Genomic DNA, 27680 nt, shown 5'->3' on the forward strand with positions numbered 1-27680 from the left:
GTAATATCATGAATACAGAAAGATATCTTCTCTCATTACTTCTCAAAGTCATATAAGGAATATTAGGTACTGCAGTCATACAAAAACAAAAGAGGAATTAATGGGTGTATTGATTGGAAATGAACAGAAATGAGTATATTGATTGGAAAAGAACAGATGAAGCTATCTTTGTCTTTGTTCACAGTTGACATGATCATATAAATAGAACATCTAAAGTAGTTTATGTTAAACTATGAGTTACTCTCATAACTACTAGTTATGAGGAAACCTCATAGAACTAGTAAGCAATTCTAGTAAGGTTTTAGAGTACACGTTTAATATAGAAATGTAATTAACTATTCCAATATATCAGCAAGCAACAAGTGAGATTTGAGATTAACAACACAGTACATGTTACCTCATCATTCTCCAAGATTAAAATACCTAGTTATAAATCTAACAAAATATTTTAATATCAAAATATAGAATATATAATGCTATTATGAATGAAAACTTAAAAACAACTAAGTGGAGACTAGTTTCACATTCATGGATAGGAAAATTAATATTTGCAAGAAAATATTTTTCCCAATTTGATCTATAGATTCAATGTAATTTCATTAAAAATCATAGCAAATCATTTTGTGGACTTCAAGAAAATGATTCCAAAGATATATGGTGAGGCAAAGAACGAGTACCATCAATGTGATGTTGTAGAAGAAGAACAGTTAGAAGATTGACATTATCTGACTCTAAAATTACTCTGAATCTGTAGTAATCAAGAAACTCTGATACTATAAAAACAATAGACAAATAGGTCAAAGGAATAGAACAGAGACCATGAAATACATCCACATGCATAGTTAGCTGATCTTTGACAAAAGAGCTATAGTAATATAATGAAAACAGCCTTTCCAAAAGATGTTCCTGGAATAACAGGAAATCTGCATAAAAAATTAAACTAGACACAAAGACTTTGCATCTTTCATAAAAATGAAAGCAAAATGGATCACGGATCTCTTAAAGGTTCCTTTTAGGTATCATCTTGACTGCATTAGGAAATACTTAGAACCGTGGTCTTTCCAAAAGAGATTTGCATATGTTTGAAATAGATTAGACATGAAACAGTCTCAGTATGGGTGGGCACCATCCAATCAAGATGGAGTCCAACAAGAATCAATAGGGAAAGTTAACTTGTCTCTCCTTTAGATAAGTGGGATAAATGCTTGTTGTGCTTCCTTGATCTTCACAGTTCCTGGCACATATGATTGTCAATTCTCGCATTTATACCAGCAACCCTCTGGGTTCGCAGGTTTTCTGTCTTGAAATCAGAGGTACAGCATCTGCTTCCCATTTTCTGAGACATTTGAGACTATACTGATCCATGCCACTGAGATGGCAGGGTCTCCAGCTTGTATATGACCTATTGTGGAACTTGTCAGTAATCATAAATACATGAAAGGATTCCTCTCAAATGTTTACATGCATGATTTACTTATCTCTGGAAAGTTCTAATACAGACCTAAATGCATAACACAAAATTATAAAACACAGAAAATATATGGATGCCCTTAGGTATTTTATACTCTAAATATAACACCAGTTGCATAACAAATGACAAAGCTGGACTTGATTAAAATTAATTTTTTGTTGTGTACAATGTGTGGTCAAGGGAATGAAAAGACAATCCTCAGACAGGGAGAAAATACTTGCAAAATACTATAAAAACTTATTACTCTAAATGTGCATAGCATTCTTAAAATTGAGTAATAAAATATGGACAAAATGGACCAAAAACATTAAGAGATACCTGCCAGGGAATATGTACAGATGATGCATAAGCATATTTTAAATATGCTCCATATCATACAGGGAAATGGAAATTAAAACAATGAGATACCACTAAACTTCTCTTAAAACTACCCAAATCTAGAATGCTATAAACACCAAATTCTACTCTTGCTTGGTGCTGGTGAGAATGCAAATATCATTCAGCCACTCTGAAAGACAGGTTGGTTGGTTAAAAAAACTAAACACACTCTTATCATCTACACCAACAATCGCATCCCTTAGTGCTTACTTTAAAGAAGCTGAAAAGTTATATCTACTATATCTCTAAAAATCCATACGTTAATGTAGAAGAAACCAACATGTCCGTCATCACGTAACTGAGGTCAACTGCAGCACATCCATAAAATATCATTTGGTATTAAAAAGAAATAATCTATCAAATGATGTAAAGACAAGGAGGAAACTTAAGTGCATATCACATATATTTTAAGATTCTAATAGCATGAGATGCTCAAAAAGGAAAAACTATACAAAACAGTAAATATATGGGTAGGTACTAGGGGTTGGAAGTAACATAGAAGTTTAGTGCATTGAAAACATTCTCTGTGATATTATAATGGCGGTTTATGTCAATATACATTTGTTTTAACCTATAGAATTCACAATAAAAAGAGGGATCCCTTATGTAAATTATTGCCTCTGGAGCATATGGATGTGTTAATCTCAGGCTGTAGTTTGCAACAAATATACCATTCTGATGGGGGACAGATACTGGGGAAGGGTATACAGATGGGGGGACCAGAGGTACATGTAAATCTCTTTACCATCCTCCCAATGCTGTTAAAATCAAATTTCTTTCCAAATGAACTTATTTTTTAATTAACATAAAGGAACAAAAGGATAAAAAAGTACCTTATAATATTATTATATTATAATAATATATAAAAGAAGCATAGTATTATAAAAGAAGTTCACCTTCCCTCTGCCCTATATCAGGAAGGAACCAGAAGCAACCTTTTACTCAAACTGGATAGTAAACCAAGAATAACAACAACACGATATTCAGGACGCTAAGTTTTCAACATGCAAGAGTTTAAAACAAAGACAATAGGAAGATGTTTGCTTATCAGCGCCAAAAACGGCCCTTCCAGAAACTGTAACAGTAGGCATTTTGAGTTCTCTTATGTTTAACTCCTTAGGCCACTGACAATTATAACAAAACTATTTTCTTGAAATTCTTTGTTGCAGTGTTTTTTTTCCTTCTTTTTATTGAAATGGCTCTGTAAATATTCCTGTTTCTCAGTGCTCAAGTTTTAGCCACATGCTCCACCTGAATTGCTTCATGTATTGCTATAATTTCCATGACTAACACTAGCAAACAGAGTCATAAACTTGCGTTTTCAAACCTGATAGGCATTATTTTCTACACATGGTTTATTAAAATCCAGTCAATTCCCATATGACTTTAAGCAAAAGATTGGCTATCTAAAATCTATCAGCTCTCACAATCACTCCGGAAAATAAAATTCAGAGAAACACAGCCTCAAGCATTCATATCAGAGGACTTCAATTCCTCTTGACCTCAAAATAAATAATAAGCAGCACTATTTGAGCATTTACAATGTTGCGGGCATACATCTATATGCTTTGCAAGCAGAATATCTTTTACTTATAAATAAATATTTGATGGAGAAGTTGAGGCTTAGAAAGATTTTGTAATGTACTCAAGTTTATACTCACTGAGATGAGCTGGAACTGCAGTCCTTGCCTCTCATACTGATTGTCAGATTGCCTCATAATCATATCAACGTCACAAATTCAAGGTTTACAACCAAAGAGATAAAGAACTCCTAAACACTTTTTTCTCTTCTCTTTTCTCTGTACCTGCATCAATTTAACATATCCATATCGACCTAGAGTCCTGAGAAAATGCCTTTCATTGAAGACAATAATTCTCTCTTTTTGTCCTGTCTTTAAGCAAATCCAGTTATTGTTATCATTCCAGTAGATTCTTCACCATGGATAAGCATTGTGGTCTTACTATACTGTGACTTGCTGAGTATGTTTAGGGAGTATATGGACATGTAGCTCTTGGACTCCAGGGTGTAAATACATATTTAAAGTTATATACTGAAAAATAATTTTCTGAGTCCTCCTTATACAGGTGACGCCCTGGTAGAATTGATGTGTAAGTACATAAAATAAGTGGACAGCGAAAGCATAGAAAAAAGGAAAAAAATGGATTTGAAGGCAAATATGACCACTTAAATTTTTTCACTCTTTTACTTTTTCCATACTTCTTCCTTTTTATTTAATTCACTTATTGTGACTATTAGTCCAGAGAATATGATCTATACTGAGCATCAAATTACATGTCAAGGTTGAGAATCTCAAGGAGCTCACTTAATAGATACAAAAGATATACAAACAATAGGATAGTTACATTATAGATTAAGTTCTATGAGGAAAGAAATTATAGGTAAATAATTCTTATTCTCATTAATTTATGACCATTTCTTCCAGGAGATTATAGGATAGATGAAGTTGGAGTTATCTCCAAGGCACTTTTACTAGATTCTAGACACAAGCACACACACACCCGCACATGTACATAGTACATACACTTACATGTTTTCTTGTTATTTGTTGTTTTCAAAATGGAGATTATTTACATACTTTTGCCTTTAAATTTCATGATTTGGAAAGAAATACTCCCGCTGAGAAAAAACACTGAAAATTATTTTGGATGATCTCTCATAGGAATTTCATATATACTTTGCACCAAATCCTCTCCCATGTTAGTATTTACCCATCAAATACCAAACTCATAGTTTCTTTGGCTCAAATAACTTTTCTCAGTGTTTTAATTTTCATACCAAGTAACATCCATAAATACTGTTACTTCTTTTTCATAATATATTCAAAACATGATCATGTCGTTCGAGTCAATGGATGCTAATTTAGTCCTAGTCATACATCCCCAGGGTTGATTACTATAGTATGTCCTAACCTGTCTCTTTATATCCTATGTTCTAACCTACATTGATTCTGGTTACTGCTCAAAAGTCTCACAATTGCCTAATTTCCAATAATGTAAAGCTAAAGGCTTAATGATAGTCAATAAGTCACCCCATTCTATTGTCCCCTAAATACTACTCTACCTATAGTAACTACTGCTTTCATCCGGTAACTCTTTTCTTTCAATGATTTATGTCTCTTCAGTTAGGCCTTCTCAGAACTTACTATAAAATAGCAACCCATGCCTTGCAACATTTCTATTCTACTCATATCTTGCTCCATCTTTCCACGTTACCACTCGCCCTTAACCCAAATTCTATATTCTAGGTGAGAAGAAAGAGAAAACAAAGAAGATTACAAAGAAAGAAAGAATATGCCTATTAGTTTGGCTTACAGCATCCTATGATCAATAGTATTTTATCTGTTTTTACTTAAAATAGAAAAAATATAAAATATAAAAATGTAAACAATTACACCACAAAACCAAAACAATAACAATATAGGCTTTCAAAACTAGATGAAGGATTTTAACAATGATTGCTATATTGCATATTGTTATCTTAAAAAGAGTTGCTTACATTATCAGATATACACATGAAGAATTGATATAATCATGAGCAGTAACTGTTCTTTCTAAAGAACTAATAGAATTAGTAGTATTGCCATCTTAGCTGTCTCTTATTATTTGTTATATTAAAAAATCTAGAGCAGTGCTGGCAAACCTATGGCACATCTGCCACACCAGGATGTTTATAACGTTGAAAGCTCAAAAAGGTTCACCATCACTGATACAGAGCATCTGATCTGTAATATTTCCTCAATAATATTGAGGTAATGAATCTATATTTCATATAAATTCCTTCAATGCACATGTTCAAAAATATAAATGATTACTTATGATCACACATAAACATAATATTTAAAATATTAATTTTCTGCCTGATATAATAACTGTAAGTGATTTTAACAGGAAGGACCAGTTCTCATAAAAATACCATCAATAAATCCGGGGGTTTAGCTCAATGGCACAAGTTCCTGCCTACCAATGTGAGGTCTTGAGTTTGATGCAACGTACAAGAAAAAGAAGAAACGAAAGAGACGAAAAAGAAAAGTACCATCCACGAATCTTGCACACTGTAAAAATAGGTTTTCTTTGGGAAAAGTGAACTAAAAGAAAACATTTACCAAACTCGTCTATAATTCACATTTTTTCTCAGTAAAAGCTAAGAGTAAATCAAGCAATGACTATGAAAGCTAAGATTAAACCAAGTGATGACTTCACACACATTCACAATGAAAGGGGTCTGCCTATCTGCATTCATCTATCAGTAGCCCACAATTCTAGAGAAGACTTAAAGAGATTACTTATTTGTTGATCATCTTTGTCTATTTTTACTGGTATTTGTCTCTATATACAGAATTGGGCAAGAGGAATAGGGGCTTAAATTCAAATAATCAGAGGGATTCTGAAAACCATACTAAGCTCTTTTGTCTGATTATTTTATAAGTCTGTCCTCCGTGGGCACTACAGAAGATGTCTCTCCAGGTGAACTCGTATCAGTAGATTATTGTCATGCTTGATTTTAACTCTATGTATTCTGGCTTTCATGACTGCAACTTAATTGAGGATCTAGGAAGCTGAGAAATCTTGGTAAGTTTAAAAAACAAAAATATAACTTATTAAGTATACCACAGAGTAAGAACCTCATTGTATTGCTAAAATTAATTCTTCTGCTGAAGTTAAACCAAAAACAAAAGAATTATTTTTGTATGTGAATGAACTGCAGTGAAACAAAACATAGAGATACAGCACATAGTAATATCTAAATAAAATATGTTTCAAATTTTGAATGTAACTATATTAATTTCTTTCCTCATCATGTATCTGCTATGGAAAAATATAAGTAGAAATTTTAAAAATAACATACAAACACATGATATGTGCATTTTAAGCCCTGTACTATAAGACAAGAGACTTTTAGGGTTTGAAATACATAACAGATAGACGTTATTCATTGGTTGTGACTCTTTTAACAACAACCCAATTAGATTACTGACTATAGTCCCCACAAAACAGAGGTCAACTTAAATCAAGTTAATTTATTGTCAGCTGGAAAAAGGAAAACATCCCCTTTTATTCATTGGTTTCTTCAGCGGCCTTTCTTCATACATTTCATTCCAAGGCTATGATTTTCCAGTCAAGGTTCTTGAATACACCCCACCATCATCACTTGGGAAGATGTTTGAAATACAACTCTGGGCTCCATTTCACATCTACTAGATCAGACAGTGGCTCTGGGCCTCTGACACCAATGTTGTACCATGTTCTCTAGGGGATTATGAGGCATTATGTTGTATCTTTCTATGATGTGTCTCTGTATCAAACTTATCTCTAAAAATACAACTCACTTGCTTTTCCATGTTACATTTATATGTCTACTTCCTAAATGTAAATTGAAAGCTTCAGACCAAAATTTTCATGATGGTTTTGTAGTAGTAAGACAGACTCATTTCTCCATTACTTTCCTTGCTGTTTAATTTCAGTTTTCAAGCAGAAGTTGAATAATGAATGTTTAAACCAGTATCTCATTGTTGGCCCACCAAGCCCCTCAACAATAGAATTACTCAGGAAAGATACTATGTTCATTTCCACAATCTCTTGTTTTTCTTTCCTACAGATGTGCTTGGTCACTGCCCACCTGACAAGTCAAATTACTTTAATCATACAACATTTCTACAGGCAATTTCTGCTGTTTTGGTCTTTTGTGAAACTGTCTCTGTATAGACAATGGCAAATTAAATGTCATCTTCTTGCAAAAAGCTGTCCACCTGTCTAACCAATTAGCCCTTACTTTGTGTATATTTCCACAGTATCTCTCTTATATAAAAGTTCATCATTTATTTTACTTGTTTCTATATATAATTATTTTTTTGCTTCAGATAATCATCCCTCTCAGAAGAAAAAAAAACATCTTGTAGTGTGCCTTTATCAATTTATGAAAATTATTCTTGGCACATAGTTGCCACTCAATATACACTGCATTACTAAATGTTGAAAGTTTATGTCAGCACCAATGTATCACAGATGAGATGCTACCAGAGTGCTGAATATTCTTTACAAAATAAAAATAAGTCACTAAACTGAATATGTGCTGTTTAACTAAACAGTTGTATAGGGACCATAAGACACAGTAAATCAGATGAATAATACATTTGCATAGCAGGTATACAAAATGTTTTTGCTACCAACAATCATGTTAACTGATAAATATTTACATTTGCAAACTAAATATGCGTGTCACTGAAATCACTGCTTAACATATAGGTATAGCAATCAACAGTTTCAATTTTCTCTTAAGACAATTCAGAAAATAACATACAGAGTAAAACGTGTTCCTTCTAAAATTAGCTAGAGATATTAAGATTTCAGTAAACACTGTGTTGGTAAAGAACAAAATATTTCTAAGAAATATCTGCCTTAAAAACACATAATTTGTCTTTCATTTAAAATAGAACTATCTGAATCCAATTTTGTTTCAATAACTGATTGAATCCTCTGTTGCTTGGGTATTTTTCCAAGATTAGATTCAGGGAAACATTCAGGAGAATAGTTCTCAGTGGATTAAACCACTGAACACAATTATCTTGATTCCAAATGCAGAAACCTCATTCTACAAGTCATTTTAACACCATGTAAATATGTTAGGGAGTCTACTTACCTGTTAAAGGAGTATTTTGTATTTCTCGTAGATTTATTTTAAATAAATATTCAAACTATTTCTCAAAGAATATTTCATGATTAATCCTAGAAAGCAATATTCATGAATGAAAATGCTCTATCTTGCTATATGGAAAGCTATGTAACTGTACTCATAAAAATTAAGCATGTAAAATATTAATGTTTAATCTATTTGAAATCATTCATAAATAACCAACTAAAAGGCTCCTATATAATGTTTACATCTTGAGGTTACTGAACATTAATGATGGATTAAAGCATTTATTTTCACAAGCATTCAGTATGTCTTGTTTGCAAAGCCCTCCAAACTTCTCACTTCTCAGGGATTACAAATTTGTGATGTGTCCTACAAAACTATAACATCTGATAGGTGAAATAATTATTCCACAAATAAGATATATAGAAATGGGTTTTAGAATCAGGTTCTTAGGTTCCAGATGCATCTCTTCCATTCATTTTAAGCAAGCCACCAAACTCAAATGATACTTATCAAAATGATACTTATTTTAAATATCTTTTTGGTTAATTATAAAATTTAACTATCAAAATATAATTCTTGATACCATTATTAATAGGTATATAGGTGCAAAATTTTCTAAAATGATGCATTCTTGTTTTATCAAACAATATTCATATCTTCAAAACAACTGGTTCAAATTCAAATACAGTATTAACTAAAATTTATACAGGCTGCTCATCACCTTCCAAATAACATAATTTAGTGCCTTTCATTGGGTAGAGTAGTAGAGTAGTTAAAAGGAACAGGAAGCCAGGCGTGTAGCACTCAGTTAATGTGCAAGATAAACCTTCCATAACACACCAGCTCTGCTGTCTTAATTTTGTTTAATCCCACACCTGACTATATATAAATTGGAAACTAACTTATATAAAGGAAAGTACATACAGATTGCATTTTTCTTTTACTAAAGTTCTGGCTTTGGGTGTCAGTATAATTCTTCTATAAAATGAAAATTTAAAATTCACTAAATATATAATATACTCATTTAAAATTTTATTTCGGATATCTAGGTTCATACAGGGTGAGTATCCTCTCTCCTAAATGCTTAGGAACAGAGGTGTTTATAGTTTTGTATTTACTCAAATTTTGGCATAGACTTTTACTGGTTGAACATTGCTAATGTAAACATCTAAAATCTAAAATGCTCAAAAATCTCTTATATAATGATCATTATTCTAGCAATCAACATGTTTCTTATTGTAAAACATTTCAATTTTTGAATATTTGTTACTAGGGAAGTTCGAATTATATAACAACAAAAGGACATACAGGAGCTTTAACAGAGTGATGTAGGATCAGGTAAACTAAAATGAGTTTTAATGGGTTTTGAAAAAGGCAAGGAATTTAATCCCTACTCTTTTGCAGAGATTATATATGAAATATGTGCTGTGATGGCTTTGGAGACACTGAATAGAGAGGTTTCCACAACTAGCAAGCAAGATATGGCAGATGCTCTTTATGAAGATATATTCCCTGGGTCATTTTAAGCATGATAGCAGAATGGACTGACAACTAGGACATTTTCTTGTAGTATTTCAAATACTATCTAGTGCTTGAGAATGGAAGCAGGAATAATACTAATCATTACCAAGGGTAACTTTCTCAACTATGAGATTGTTGGGGGTACCAGATTCTACAGGAAGACAGTTACTTAGCTTACAAAAAAAGAGAGAGATGATTCATTTCACATTATGATGTGAGATTTAAATTCATGCTTGTTTTAATAGCATCATAAAATTATGAAGTTAAAACCCAATTGCTAATATTTAAATATCATGTTTTCAAGAAGACCAGATGATGGCAAGGAAAACAGTAGAAGTAAAGAAGAAAAAGGGATTAAAGTGATAAATTGGATAATGGTTAAAATTCTTTTAATTCAGAACCTGTGTTCCAGAATGAAAACATTGCAAATACTTTGTGTTTATACTTTAACATTTATAATGACCTTTAAGTATACCATTAATTACAATTAAATAAGGATATACGAGAAAAATAAAATTCAGGAAATTTGAATGTCATTTTGTCATTCTTTCAAAACTAAATTAAAATATGCATATAATGTTTTCTCTCAAGGTATAGAATGATGTGAAGAAGTCTGGTGTACTGACATAATTTTGATGTTAACTTGACTTATGTTAACTAGGAAGTTAACATAAGTTAACATAGAACTAGGAAAAAAGTATGAAGAACTATTGAGAAAAATGTCAATGAATTCTATCTCACGGTACTGTCATTCTGAGGAGATGCATCCCGTTTTTTAGTGTTGTCCTATGTGTTGAAGCAATAAAAATAATTTTTAGTCATGATTTTAAAACTGTACTTTCTTTTCATAAGCTTGAGTCAATGAACAAGTATTTTATACTGTAAATTATATTTATTATAAATAAACACTCAAACTTTATTTAGGATTTTAGCATATCTGTAAATTACATGGGATGAATATTTACCTTGAATTAATCTTATTTAGAAATGGCTTTATGTTGATGGGGAGATAAATATTTTTTGCTTATCTTTATAGAGTGGATGTGATAAATCACATTCTAGTAGAAAATGTTGGAATCAAAGGTTAATAGAAGACTTATTTTAAAAATGAGGGCGGGCTTATTTTTAAATGGTGCTGAGAAAGTGAAAATTCATTGGGTTTACTGCAAAGACACATTTAATTTTAAATGACATCAAAGTGATAGGATCTATTTAATCACATTTATTTTCTTAAAGATCATTTTACATCTTTACAAAATATAGAACATCTTCACTATCACTCAATAATTTAAGTATATTATGAAATGTGTATACCTCAAAGATAAACTTTTAAACTGATATTCATCTTTATTGTTACCCGTGTTTGTATGTATCTAATATACAGTCAAATCATAATTTCTCATTGCTTTTTCTCTCTTTTAAAAATCTACATATTCTTTTTATCTGTCAGTAGGTGGATTTAGTTATGATACATGTTAACAGAATGTGCTTCAGAATTTGAATGCATTTTCACAGACATCTCTAACCCTTAAAAGGAAAAATCCACTTTTTAACAAGGTGGCCTATTGCTTATGGTCAGGTACAAGAACATGTCATTGTGATTTCTATTAAGAGCTTTTCTTCTTTTTCTAAACTTAGTTTATAGTTAACTGTCTGTACAACTAACCAAGTATATGTATGTATGTATATGTATATATGTATATATATATATATATATATATTCATTTAATGCACTAGTAATGAGCATTGACTTCATTACTAAAACACATATTTTCTTCAATGAGCTCACATCTCAGACTCTCATAACTGTTTCCAGATTCCTTCTAAACCAGAGTACTGCTTGCTCAGGACATTCACCCAGCTCACTCAGTTCTACAACAGTTAGCCAATATCTCCCCATTGGCCATGTATAGTCTACAATGTGAAGATATTCAACTTTAATTCTGTGTGTACAATACATTTAGAGTTCTATTCAAAGCCAGCTAGTGATGCAATAGAAGTGTCAAAAGATCTCTCTCACAATTACATTTAAATTTTATATCATCAAGTGCCTGAAACCTAGGCAATCAGTTTTCTCTTAACTCATTTTAGCTTCAAATATAAAAATAATGTAGTACCTTACCTCAAGGGCAGAAAAAACATAACATAATAGGAAAAGGTAATTTAAGATGCCCAAAATTAAAAGTTAATATACATATTCACATATAAATTTTACCTTCAATAAGTTTGTTTTTCCTGTTTTACTAAAATGTATTTATATATATATATATATATATATAATACTTAAGATATAATGGTAATGGAAATTTTGCATATGAAAATAGAGTCTCTTCATATCCCATGGAAATGCAGATAGGGAAAACATTTATGACATAAATAAATAAATGGAGTTTAATAACAAAATGAAAATATTTGTGAAAAAGCAGTTAATATGCTCATCTAAATAATTATTTGACAGCTTGAAACATATGAACATTTGTAAGGTGGGGAATAACATATCACTTATTCAAGGGCAGTCTCAATAACATAATCATAAAACACAGGATATCACTCTTGGTTTGCATATTAGTATGTCTGAAGTGACTAATGATTCCTGAGCATATCAATTTGTAGAGAGTAAAGCTCTATTTAGATTTGTAAAAATAAGAATACAGTGTTTGTATTTATCATGTTTACTTACCTTATGAAAATAACACATTGTTTTACCTCAAAGATTTGGAGTAGTGTTATATTTAACATTTGATCATATCTTTATAATTATAATTCATCTGTATTTTTGATTGAAAGCATATGTATCTAATGTCTTATCAAAATTCCAAAACTAACATGAATTTAATGATATCCATATATATATATATATATATATATATATATATATATAATTAACGTATGCTTTGGAAATATTCTGAGAATTATGAATTCCTATCTTTAATATTTGAGATCAGTTTTCATTTATTATTTTATTATTTTGTTAAATTTATATTTACCTCTACCTCATTTCATTGAACAATTTCTAAACTTTAAAAATATATGTTCTATGGGCTGGGGATTTAGCTCAGCGGCATAAGCACCTGCCTTGCAAGCAGGAAGTCATGAGTTCGGTCCCTGGTACCAATAAAAAGGAAAAGGACAAAAAATATATATATATATATATATATATATATATATATATATATATATATATATTCTAATTTATGATTATTTAAAAACTTTTATAAATAGAAATTTAATAATTACTAATTCAGTAAGGACTTATAAAACTAAATATTAGTTAAAATACAGTGACCTGTACCTCTTGTCAGTATGCTAAAGTACCTGGGAAAGTTCTGCTAATACCTCAAAACATGGGTGATAGTCTAAAAGCATTTGTAACAGCAAAGGGAACACTTTTGTGATTATATTTGTTAGTGAATTGTTTTGGGTCAATTACCATCTAAGATTTTACAAAATAAAACAGAAACATGGAGAGAGATGATGCATATATTAAGAGTATCAGGAATTGTGCTAGGAATTGTCACTTCAAATTACTTTTCAAATCCTCACAATGACTTGTAAAATGTCCATTATCACAATTTTGATACTTCCAAAGCCTTGGTTGTAAATAACCATAAAGTATTATCATAATAGCCCCAATATCAAGATTTGATTTATCAATTAGGTAGTATTCATGCATACATATTTAACTGAAATTGTAGAAAAATGACTTATGCAATATTTATTTCCTCAAATCTAGTACTATTAAAAGGAAATTCAAAATTTTCTGACTTTAAAACATTAACTAACCTCTTTTTATTACAAAGTTATCCAGGTAAAATATTTTAGCTTGTGTTCATGTGCAAGTGTTGGAAGCTGTCTTAGGGATAGTCAGTCAAGACATAAATAAATATTGTGAATCATATGGACTGATATTTGCAGAAAAGGAGCATAATTTTCATTTTAAGTTATTTTATAGATGCTCCAAGTTATAAGGACCAAATTGATCTAAATAATTACATTGAGTTTTCTTAACTTTGTAAAGATCAACAGGTATAAGATGTGATAATTTTCACAATAATATAATCTCATATCTTCTTCTCATATGTAAAACAGAGTACCTATTGACAATATTATAATCTTCTTATGACATATGTCATTACAGAAATTCACATTATTGAGAAGGGCCAAAGGTAAATGTTTTAAAAATTAATCTGTCTTTAAAATATATACTGCTACTTATTTCTTAATTAAAATTCTACATAATATTCATAGCTCTGCAGAAGTAAAACAAAAATGACACTATGAGGAAAGCAACATGAACTTTTAAATTCACAAGTACATAATTAATTTTTTAATTTTCACAACTTACAGTACATCTTAAAAGCCAAGGGATAAGATACTTTTACCTTAGAAAATTGTGCATTTATCCATTTTGTGAATGTTTTCTTTTGAACATCTTCTCTTTCATCTACAATGTAAGATAAAAAGCGATCAAAAGAAAGTAATTTTAAATCTATCTCACAATCAAAATAAATTTTAAATTATTATATATTAGTGTCACTTATGTTAAATATTAAACTTATTCATAAATAAAATTAAACATGAATGATGTTGGTATTGGACATTGAAACTAAAATTACTACTGAAAGATAATTTATGTGCTCAAGTTCATAGTAAGTCAAATATTACAGAAATACCTCCTAGAAAAATAGTCTCATCTAAATATTTATAACAATAAAATAATTAACTACTCTCAAAACATAAACTATTAGCTGTCATTTTGGGGGTAAAAATATGTTTGTCAGTCTTATCATATGCTACTGTCTTCTCCTCAACCATAGATAAATATAGAAATGATTTTTCCCTCTGTTGCTACACCTATATGCTCTAGAATGGGCCTGATTCCCTTATGGAAGAGGCTCCCTGACGATCAGAAGCATGGCTTAGCTATCTTTGTATCCCAGAACTTAGTATAGTTTTTTTCTGTACAAATTAAGAGTTCAAAAAATATATTTGATAAATATGTAAATGCATTAAGGCAGGGACAGTTCAATAAGTCCCAAATTTCTAGTACCTCTTTTCATCTAAAAGTCTAAAAATTTCAAATAAAAATGCAAATGATACTCTTCATGGCTTATATATAAATACTCAAAGGAAAAAACCCTCAGGGCTTATGCTAAGGATTAGGGTAAAAAATATTAAGAAATAGCTTCATGGAATTCATGCTTCTAAAAATTATTTCCTTAAGGCAGAAATTAATATTAAGTAAAATGGACATAAAAATTATCAATCTTGATTTATTCAAAGCGTTTTCATAGCCAAAGCCTATCTTTTAACTCCTACAAACGTGGTATTAGGTAATATTCAATAAATGAATATGTCAGGAGATATTTAACATTTGATGATTGTCACATTTTATTGACTTGACTCAAAAGAATTATTACTAGAAAACTCTGAACATTAACCCTACTTATTCTCACTTAACTTTTCAAATGGATTACATACACTGAAGAATCACTTTCCATAAGAAAGATATGTGTACACTCTTAGCATCTGCTTATCTTTGAATTTCAGTATTAATACTTATATCTTTTAACCAATATAATAGCAGAAGATGAATAACATTTTAAACTACTTTCTTATAGAAGAAATTTCTAGTGAATGTCACAAAATACACTGTTCTTTTACCACAGACTATTTTGAATATGGTCAATATCAGCATTATTCTCATAATATACAACAATTCTTACATATAATGTGAAAATTTTTCCTTAGTTGAAAAATATGAATAAATAAATATAGGTCATAACTATTTTAAAGCCTTATCTACCTTCTTTTGAGTCTTTTTATCGCCTTAAGTTCAATGTTATTTTAACAAAATAATGATAAAAGAACAGAACATTACAAATAGTCAAACTTTAGTCATTGGTTTACTATGAAAAGCCTGATTTTAAAAAAAATACCTCATGTCTTTTTTTAAAAGTCATATTTTTGTCAGTACATGGTTGTGGTATATAACGATTACATTCGTCCCCGAGTATTGGTACATGTTCATAACATAATTTATTTTATCTCCTCTCCTTTCTCCCTCTTCCCTCCACCTATTGGCAAGATATTTTTGTAAAAATATCTATCTTCCTGTTTCCATTTATCCTTCTTTTATTAGGCTCTTTATTTATAGTTTGAGTTACTCTTCTAAAAGAAAATGTAAAACATTTAAGATTGCATATCTGACTTATTTCACTTAACAGTATGCTCTCAAGATACTTCCATTTTCCTATAAACAAGTCAAATTTAAGCGTCTTTATGACATAATAGTATTTCATAGGGTACAAACATCACATTTCCTTCGCCCACTGATCTGCCAATATACCTATAGGCCATTTCAAGCTACAGCTTTTATGAGTGTTGCTGCTATAAATAGCCGTATCCACTTAACCATTTCAGGAACACAGATGCAAAACGAAGAGCTTGATCAAATGGAATTTCTACTTTTGATGTGTGAAATACACATCAAAAGCTGACCTAAACATCTATTTTTTAGTGATGTATACATATATTCGCAAAATTAAGTAACCTTGTCCCCAAATTTACTCAATTTTCCTACTATAATTTACTATACTTTTGACAAATTTTTCTCTTCCTTCCTTTTTCTCTCCCAGTTTCTGGTAAGCACATTCTACACTCATTTTCTTGGATTTTGCTAAGTAATGTCCAATTGTATTTCCAATGAGCATATGCATTTTTTTCTGTCTGCATTATAATCATAATGGCAAATACACTATTGAAAAAGTTTCGCTGGTATTTTACTATAAGTGATTGCTGCTTTCTTAGACATGATATTTAATATTTGCTTTAATATAAATTGCTCTGATTAATAATGAAGTACAGCATTACATGTATTTATTAACTCTGCATGTTTCTACTTCTGTCACAATACTAGCTTTCATCCTCTGCTAATCATCTATTGATCACCACATGTCTTGAAATTAATTAGAATGAAGTAGTACATTGATAATTTTAAACACTTCAAGTCATGGAATCCATCAGATTATCTGAAAATATAATAATACTTTTCTTTCTACAAAGAAATGTCTAAAGAGGAAAATTTGCATACAGAAACAAGGCGCTGTTAGAACTCTCTGTGGAAGATTCCTATTACCATGAAATCCAAGAGACACTATAAAAAATAAAGTAATTATCCTTAATGAACAAAGATATTTTCCCAACATATTATATGTATTTTAAGTTTCCTTTCATATTTTATATGAGAAAGTTATATATTTTTATAGTTCTGAATCTTCAAATTCCTGTTGTTTTCCGCATATCACTCAAATGTTGATCATTTTCACCGTGATTAGTTGTGAATCTACAGTAAATCTAAATTCAATATACATATATAAACCATTATAGAGATTACTTATGCTAGTGCAATACAGATATTATTACAGACACACAGTATACAGTAAAACATATTAATACAAAATTGGAAACAAAACAAAAATGTGAAATAGGTTTCATTAGGAAGTGATTATCTACATTTTGCTTCTGTCATTTCAAGTAACACTTATTACTTTTCATTTTTGATAGGGATGTTTATAAATTATTTTCTTTTACTAATAAAATATGTATGAGCATATATTAACATGAGAGCCATACCAGAGAATAAAATTTTGCATAGAAAAATTTATTATTATTTTATTCTCTCTATGGAGAGAATAAAATTATTTTTCCTCCATGACAAAATTTATGCTTCTTCCCATAATTAATCAACTCATTTTAATAGTTACTTTTTATTCAATGTATCTATCTCTTTATATTTTCCAAGATTAATGCATTGTTCATTCACCCTGTTATTAATCTTTATATTTCTGAAATACTCAGGGGTTTATATGTGGACTATATTAAGTTTTGATATTCCTAATTCACAAGAGCAAGATTCTTCAGAAAAAAATGTTATCAACTAAAATGAGAGAATATTCTATCAAGAGCACTGGCTCTCAGTCCCAGTGTGGTAATTATTAGAATTGTGGTCTATAAATCACCAGGATTTAGCCTCATTATCTATGAAATAAAGACATTAATTAATTTTGAAGTTATGGTGTTATTGTTAGAATATAATGGAATTGTTGATGCAGGTATTTATTGAACAATTACTTACAGAATGCTTACTATGTGTTAGCCACTGTATTAACTCCAAGAAAATAAACAAAATTCGGGCTTTTGCAAACTTTACAAATCAGTAGGAAACAGACATATCATAGATAAACATAAATTATTTTTATGAGAAGGATTTTATATATATATATATATATATATATATATATATATATATAGTACTTTAAGAACATACAGAGAATGATATGCACCTACATGGGAATTAAAATATTTGAAAGAATTTTGTGGCTGGTTTGTGTCTAGAAAGATAAGTGAAAATAAGGAAGAAAAAATGTTGAGGAAAATAAAAAGATAAATTTTGCTAAGCAGAAAGTTAGGGCAAAACCACCACTAAGACATCAAAAGTGTATGCTCTTTTTTTACATCCAATTCCATTTTATGGCTTTTTAGAGCATGAGCAAGAGAGTGACTTTGGGAAACAGTCGCAAAAATTGCTGCTAGCAGGGTGCTAGGAGGTCTCCAAAATATGATCCCTTCCCTTTGTCAGCTTTCATGTAACACAGTAAAAGTGAAAACATGTGAAAACCGGCAAACCAGTTTTGTAAGCACCACGGATTATGTTTAGTACACAGAAAAATTAATAATTATCTGTGATAAAAACATTTAAATGCTATTTGTATGAGTTAATATGCTAACTGAAGAACCTCATCTCATGTGTGACACAGAAAATAAAAGTTTAGCTATAGAAAGTTATATTAAAATTTCCAGTGACATAAATACAGTAAAAAATACAAAATGATATAGGCTTATTTCCTTTTAAAAAGAGGACAATGAAGTAATGAGAGCTTTTAGGTTCAGTCTATTCTCTATGTCTACCAAAAAATGAGAAAAAAGGGAAATGAGAAATATGGAAGATTAATGGCCAACATTAGATAAAGTAATGTGATACCTTGGACCATTATGAAAGAAGGCTCTAAACTCAGGACATCTTTAGAAAATGAATTTACCATGCTATTAATGCTATAAAATGGCAATGTATAGTGGAGGAGGTTAGGATAGAAAATAGTATGAAAAATGCTTTCCATTAAATCTGAGTAATAGCATTTGGTCATAGAATTTTAGATTTCTAGACCCTAAGGTGACATTAATGGTCAGTTTATAATGAGGACTAAAATAATTAAATTTCTGCACAAAAAAACCCAGAAAAACTGTTAGTGTCAAAGAGGTCTCCTCATTTCTCATTCACTCTGCAATCAGGGCAAGGCCGGTTTCACTGATCCTCATCCTACAAATTTGTTCTTAGTGACATTACCTATATCTGTTCTCATTTCTAAGATAGTGATGGTATGGATAAAAACTATTCACAGTACTTAGTACAGAATGTGTTACAGAGTTATGCACAATAAAGATGTTTAAGGCAATGATACCAGATTTACATTTCATTTCCTCTTCTTATTTCTCTGTTCTGCAGGTATAAACTCTACTAACCTGTGGTAAACAAAATAATGTCCCCAAACTTAGGCACATTCCTTCTTGACATTTTAAAATAAATTATGTTGTCGGACAAAGATTAGTGGTTACAGGCACATTATATTTGCTAATAAGCTAACTTGTTTGATAAATTACTTTGAATTATACAGATGGGTTCAATGTTAACACAATATCCTTAAAGCCTTAAGATTCAAAGATAGCAGCATGAAAGGGAAGCGACTCAGGATGGTGTGTTTGAATGCAGGAAGAAGGCCATGAGCCAAGCATGTGGGAAGTCTCTAGAAAATAGATAAGACAAACAAATGGATTCTCCTTTAGATCCTCCCAAAGGAATAGTTCTCTAGGCACCTTGATTTTAGCCCTGTGAGCTCATGTTTGAATTTGTGACCCACAGAACTAATCAATAATAAATATGTACAGTTTAATCTATTAGATTGATAAGTTTTAGAGTAGCAATAGGAAATTAATATACGTTTCAACTTTAAGTTTTATTAAGTCAAGGAAAAATTATATAATGATATGTACTCTCAATGGTACAAACATAACTTTTGTTCTTGTAACCTAGTGAGAATAAAAATTAATGAAAATATTGATATAGATATATAGATACACTGATGAGTTCTTTGGTTAAAAAATCAAGAACATATCATAAGCATATATTAACAAAACTAACTTTAAAGAGTCAATATTCTTGTAAAAAAGCATCTTCTACTGACTTCTGAAAGTTTGTTAAGAGTAGAGAGGGAATGTAGCTCAGTGGTAAGAGTGCTTGCCTACTGCAAGCATGTAAGATCCTCTCTTGATAACTGGGATAGTTGAAAAGAGAAAAAAAAAAAAACAAAGCAAAGAGATACAAGATATAGATTTGTGTATACATACATAAGACAGGGAAGATGATTATACTACTCATTCTGTTACTTCTTGGAAAAGAACAGTTACTATTCATATGATTAGATCAATTTTGCATGTGCATATCTGATAATCTAAGCAACTCTTGAAAACTGTGGGTAATATTACAACCATTGTCGAATTCCTGCCATCTTGTGTTGAAAGCCCATACTGTTGTCGATTTGGGTTTGTAGTCCTTGTTGTTTGTTTGTCTCTTTTGCTTTTTGTTTTTCTTTTCTGTGCTTTTCTCTTTAAAATAAAAAAGAACCCATGTTGCATTCCCAACATTGCAGTAAATAAATACATGCTAGCCAGCTCGTATCTAGCTAGCTAGATAGAAAAGCAGTCACAGAAAAGATGACTCCATATGTAAAAAGCAGGTATAGTAGTTACAAAACAGAGAGAAAGGGAATATCCCTTCACAGGAGTAAAGTGGAAAAAATGTAACAGGAGTAGAGATGACTAGAAATAAGGTGAAATAATTGTTAGCCAATAAATGCTGTCTCTCAATTTAGACTGGGAAGTTACAAAGCAGGCAAAATTTTAAGTACAGGAAAGGAAATATTAGGTTTGAGATTTAGAAATCAGTTTCACAATAAAAAGAATATTTGGGGAAAGGTAAAACTGGAAAAAAGCGGAACAACAGGTTTGCTAATACTCAGGGCTAGGTGAGAAGTGACAATGGCCTGTGCTAGTAAGTTGAAGTGGGACTGAAGAAAAGTAGAGTGGTCCCTCGGTTCATGAACTCAATTCTTTCCAAGATTCTGGTTACAAAATAAACTAGATCAGAACTGAATCTCATTTTCCTCTAAGGACCACATTGAGCCTAACCATTGAATTTGAAGGATGTGAGGTATTTAGTAGGCATCGTTCATAAGATCTAGTTACTCATTAGGTGTGGAGATAAGGCAGTTGTGAAAGTGGCAATCAATAATAGTACCCAGAATAGAGCATAGAGATTTCATGAAGGACTGGATCTGGCTTTGTGTGGGTAATGAAGAGTTGGCAAGCATTGAGGAAGACCGTGTTTTAGGTATTTTGAGTTGAGAAAGATTATATATAGTAGGCTATATATAGTTGGATACGATATGGCAGCTTGAAGCACAAGAGAAAAATTTGAATTAAAAATAAAGATTTTGAGGACACAAGCCAGTAGGCACATCATTTACCAAAACTCCTATAGTGAATGACATTATGAAGAGTGCACAAACTTTCTGATCTTCCCACATATTCGTGTCTCCTGAGTCTCCTGATAACACAAAGACTTCATCCTAATCTCTTCCAATAACCAGCACTAGAAGGTCCCCAGGGTCCTATCGTTTTTTCATTGTTTCTTTTCTTTGTCTACTTTGTGTCCTAAGCGAAGTGACTCCCAAACGCCACCTCTATATAATGATATTGATGACACATAAATGATATTTTTCTTCTGGAGCAAATTATAGTTTTTAATATTGCATAGCCAAATGTAGATACTAACTACCTAAATGAATAGCAGCGTATTAACAATACTATCATTCTTCCCAATAAATTCACTTATTCTTCTTCCCCTATCAATTAATGATATCACTATCCAAATAGTAACCATAGAAGTAACACTTGAGTCACTATACTAATCTGAGAAATTTCCAAACTGATACAGGTTATTTAGAATGTCATGTAAAGCGGTCATAATTTGACTGGAACATAATTTTCTAAACTTATTATTCATCAAGACTATTGGAAGTTCAACATATGCTTTAACTTTATGTACCTTCAAGTTCCACTCTAACCACACAAAGAAAATTCTTTCATAAATAAGCCACATATTTTCTGGCTTTGCTCTTTTATTCATGCAGTCCATTGAATGACATTTGAGAATTTTCACTCTTAAGACAGAATTCAAATGTGAGGATTTTCACAATCATATTTTCTCCCCAGTAGGATTTCTGAATCAATTTTTCTGATACATACACATAATTTATCATTTGTATAATGCATATTTTGTATGTGTTCTACATATAGAAATACTTTAATTGTATATGTGTACATGAGTATTTTAAGTATACATGTACATATACCCCATATTTCCAGTTATGCATCAGAAATTTCATCCATCAAACCTTAAATATGACCATACTTAAATGAATGGACTATAACAGTTTTGTATCTGCTGGGATTCAACACGGTGTACTCAAGTAGGTATGTTACTAGCAAGGCTTTGTTGAATGAACCAAGTGATTAATCAAAAACATAATCAAGTGATAGATATACCAAGTTCTAAGCCAATATTTTTTACTTCTACTTTACCACACTGTTCAAGCTGCTGTTAATTATAAAATTGCCTTAATTATCTATTCTTTCTTTAAAAATTCATCAAGTATACTTTACATACGAAGCTACTATTTGGTGTCTCCCCTCATAGTCCAGCATTGGAAATGAAATAGTTCTATCTTCATTCCTATAAGGAATGAAACAGTGAAATAGAGAATATTTATTGCAAAGACTCTACCTTGATTTCTCTGTATGAATCACATTCTGAAATATGATAAAATTGTGCCTTATTCCATCTTTCATGACTGTTGTGGCACCTAAGCCAATGTAAAATGCTATGGATAACCTGTCTGCTCTTTGCCTCTGCTACAAATGCTGCTTCTTTCTCATGTAGGTCAACTGCATTTTATTGTAGAGAGTTGAAGTCCCAGGAAAATAATTTGGAAAAATATATCAGTTCAAACTGGAAAAAAGTTTCCTCACATTTTCTACCTTGTAAACACAAAATGTATGCTATCTCAACAAAGCGAAGTTGGGCAGGACTTTATATAATTAAAAATTTCATATTCATAAAAAGAGAAATTCCATTTATATAGAAAACAGTACAAGAATGATAGTAATATTTTATATGTATTATAGAAGTTGCCATGAAATAGGAAACGACATCAATAAAATAGAAATACTGTATATTAGAATGGCAAAGATATACGAAACTAAGAATATACAAAAAGGTGCTTGGTGGCCTGGATCAGAAAAATAGAATGCCAATTGGTACATAATAAAACCACGTTCTTGTTCCTTTAAAGTTTCATGCCTCAGGTCTAATGTGGGCCACCAGTTAAAAGCATTAATTTCAAAAAGTTTGCTTCAAATCTCAACTATATCTCTCACTACGCTCTATCATTGAGCTAGTTACTTAATTTCTCTGGGTCTCATTGCTTCCATCTCTATCATGGGAATAACAGCAATGATACATAATTTTAAAAACTGAACATGAGACACTAATTATTTGACTTAGTACTGGAAAATCTGAACTAAAGAAAGTAGAGAGGAAATATTTCCATCCAGATATGTCACACCTTGTCATGGACTTTTATAGAAATTGCCTCACACACAAAAATACTAGGTGTTAGTTGTGTTATTAACTGATAAAATATTTTTGGTATTAATAAGTATGAATTAAAGTATTGATTGAGAGATATTAATAATGACAATAATGAGTATTATTATGGTACAATATTTAAATATCTCTTCTTGTTTCAACATGGGTATGTGGGTATAAAATTGGTAGGGTAAAAATGTTACTTTTCTTTTTTTTTTTGGTCTTTTTCTGTACCAGGGATGGAACTCACGACCGCACACTTGCAAGGAAGGCGCTTATACTGCTGAGCTAAATCCCCAGCCCCAAAAAGGTTACTATTAATAATATATAAACTTGATCTATACTGTGGTACTATTTCATGAGAAGTATCATTTATTTTTTAAATAATCATGGATTTATTAAGGCAGAATTCATGAAAATGAGGTCAAGGTTTTCTATGCGATTTTGAGGTAAAATTAAACGCTTGTATACTGTTAACTAGATGCCTATTATCACTTCTCATCCCATTGAGGTTTACTTTTAAAATATTTAAATTTTCCACAAAAAAATTAAAATACAGTATTCTATAATGTACATTGATTTATTTTAATGAATCGCATCGCAAATATTCGTGAATAAAATAGAATAATCAGCTTAAAATGCACAATAGTCATTTTTTAAATATCTTGCTAGTGAGATATTTTAGAAATAGATAATAATATGAGGTACTTCTTTGGTATATTAATAAGGATATAAAAATCATAAGATATATTTGCGCAACTTTTTCTATGGAGCAATCTTTGGAAAATGGTATACTATACAGATAAAGGGTCATATACAAGTTATATAATCTTATACAAATTCTCGAACCACACCACAATTCAGGCTTCATTCTGAAAAGTGGAATAGTAGTGTGATTATGAGTATTGAAATAGTAGTATAGTAATATAACTATACTACTATAATCATAGTAGTATCACAGCAACAATCATATTTTTCTTGCCTCAGTATCCTGTAAGACATTAAGTGTAGTTTTTGCGGATGGAAGTAGGTATAATTGAACCCAGAGCCTTGTGTATTCTAGCCACTACTGGGTGATATTTGAAGCCCTTTATAACTTATTGAAATAGGATGCAACTAAGTTTTCCAGTCTGGACTCTAGCTAGATATACTCCAGCCTCAGATTCTCTAGTAGCTAGGATTACAGGCCTGGCCAAAGTGTAGTACTGAGCTAAGAATTAGTATGAAATAAAGGTTACTATAGATTATGATTATTAACTATATAGGTTTTTTAATTTTATTTAAAAGGAAAAAGAGAAAAAACAAAACAAAACAAAGCGGTTTAAGGGTACAAGTAATACAGAACTACAAAAAAAAAAACAGTAAGAAATCACCAGTTAATAGATTACATATTATCATCTTAGAGATAGTTGCTCAAGTCACAGTATCAAAGCATACAAAGTGGACATTCAAACAGTGAGACTGCAAACAGTTGTGTTCAATGATCCAACCAAAAACATTAATATGGTCAGCTATTTAACACCCCTAAACACACTTGCTGTTGTATCCTTTAGAGCTCTTTTTTTCCCTCTCTTTTTTACAACAAAATTTACACATTTTGGGTTTTATTACTTCTTAGTTCTTATTACTTTTTTTGGGGGGGGGGAGAATAAAGTCAAATATGGCAAAACAAAACTGTCAGTCAAAACCAAGGATAGACATAGCACATGATGTAAAAACAGAGTACAAGGTTATCAACAATGGTTGCCATAATGTCTCTTGTTTCCTTAAAAAGAATTGTGTATCTCATTAGGTATTATAAAGTTGAACAAAACAGTAGAGAACAAGACCAATAAAACTTAAGCATTGTAAACATTACAGGACTTCCAAAGGAGACAATAGTCAAACCAGAATGGGCATCTTAGTGAATCTTATTGCCTTCAAAGTAGTTGCCTATACCCTCAAAGTTGATACTATCATACAGAATGGAACAGAGTCTAATCAGTCAAAACAAGATCGTGGGAGTATTACAGGACTTCAAAACAAGTTAATAGGAAATCAAAAAAAGTTACCGTTATATATCCTGCTATTTTTTTAAATTTTTCCCCTTAATTAAAAAAACCATAAAAATAACTAAATAATTTTTAATGAATAAGGGAGTGTTAACTGTATAGTTAATTGCACTAAAATTTTGTGCACAAGTTAATAAATTACATCATTTGTTAATAATCCACTGTATGTCAATTCTTAACTAGGGACTAAGAATTGAGAAGTGTTTTACACCTCTGGGTGTTTATTCTCTTGGCAGAAGATCATGCTTCCAGAACTCTTATTCCCAAAATAAAAGACATGGAGTTGATCAGAATCTAGTGAAAGGGTTGAAACAGATGTATTAGTACAAAAGAAATGCTACATTTGTATGTCATTGCAATTTAAATTTCACAGACCATTTTTCTATATAAAGTTTACTAATATGTGGAGTAAACAGTAAATACACTTTATAGAAAAAAATCAGTAATTATGGGCTGCATGTAGCTTAATGAGAGGATCCTATGTCATTGTGTGAATTGAAAATATACTGATGCAGGGCTTTTAAACAAAAAATTATAAAACTTTCAAAGTCTTCCACTCAGAATATATTATCTTTCCTATCTTGGTCTGTTTACTGTACCACTCATAGTTTAAACATTAAAGCAAGCATGGTTTTCTCATACATTGCCAAGTATTAGAATAAACAGGTATCAATCAAAAATAATTTGAGAATAAGTTCTATGGAAATTCAGTGGGTTAGTGTAATACCAATAGTTAGTACCAAGACTAATCACTTACACTTTATACAAATACAGAAAAGATAAAGCAATTAAAACAAATATAAACTTTACTAGTAATTGTTCATTTCCTCTTTGCCAAATACGAAAGTCTTAAACCGGTGGTTATAAAAGATCAGGCCACAAAAATCTAAATACAGGAAAGCCAAACTTTTTTCAGCAGAAATGGGAAATTCTGTAGTCAGTAAAGTAATATTAGACTTAGCCCTTTAGTATGCATGCAGAAATATTTTGCTGAGAAGATGAAAGATGTCCAGGGAGCTAATCAAAGGAGAGACTTCTGCAAGTTAATCAGGTGCCAAAGCTAACAGATGATGATCCAAGTGGCAGAGCAAAGCAAGTTTGGATTCACAGAATCAATTTTTATTCAGCTTGAGTTGCTAATACAGATGACAAGTGGTTAATGACAGACTCTTCCAAGATTCTTAATGAAAGAGTTCTATTTCAAGTTTATTATGCTATTGGATAAATAGTATTCCCTTTCTAACATCTGTGAATTACACTGAGAATATTTCTCTCGATGTAAAATGCCAATGAATGATCTATATTTTAATTAATAATTGAAATAGATAGGAATTCGAGTTGTTATGCAAATTAAGAAATTTTTAAACTCCCATTTTCTAATATATATGAATCCTTGCACTGCCAAATAAAATGCTCCCAAACACAATGCTTGTACTTAGCTGTATTTAAGTTGAATTGGTAAAGAAAAATACAACCTAGAATTACAGATGATTTAGAAATTGCAATGAAAATCTAGATATTTATGTCATCAAAACAAACCCTGGAGTGTTTCAACATTTAAGGGAATTGTAGTACTTTTATATATTATAAGTTCTAAATTTCGGTAATTACAAAAGACTAAGTCAAAATTGTTTTCATCTATGGCCAATGTGTGTTTGCGTATGCATACATGTTCTATACATGTTCTATACATGCATATATGTTCTATACATATAAGCATATATTATATATAGTGCATATTTATCTATATATAATATTTATGTGTGTATATAAAAG

The 27680-nt window shown here is 30.8% G+C and overlaps 1 protein-coding gene across 15 annotated transcripts in view; it reads right to left on the reverse strand.

The window, feature by feature from the left end:
* The window catches only part of Dmd (dystrophin), a 2110831-nt gene that overhangs the window by 1809748 nt on the left and 273403 nt on the right, over nucleotides 1-27680 (reverse strand). For all 15 annotated transcript variants that reach the window (XM_063242792.1, XM_063242803.1, XM_063242804.1 and 12 more), the window contains exon 2: nucleotides 14411-14472. In XM_063242792.1, coding sequence (XP_063098862.1) covers nucleotides 14411-14472 — 62 coding nt within the window. The remainder of the gene's footprint in view (nucleotides 1-14410; nucleotides 14473-27680) is intronic.

Source organism: Cavia porcellus, unplaced genomic scaffold (assembly GCF_034190915.1).
Source record: "Cavia porcellus strain 051 isolate PalLab524CR breed Dunkin Hartley unplaced genomic scaffold, mCavPor4.1 scaffold_33, whole genome shotgun sequence".
In the NCBI taxonomy this organism is placed as follows: domain Eukaryota; kingdom Metazoa; phylum Chordata; class Mammalia; order Rodentia; family Caviidae; genus Cavia; species Cavia porcellus.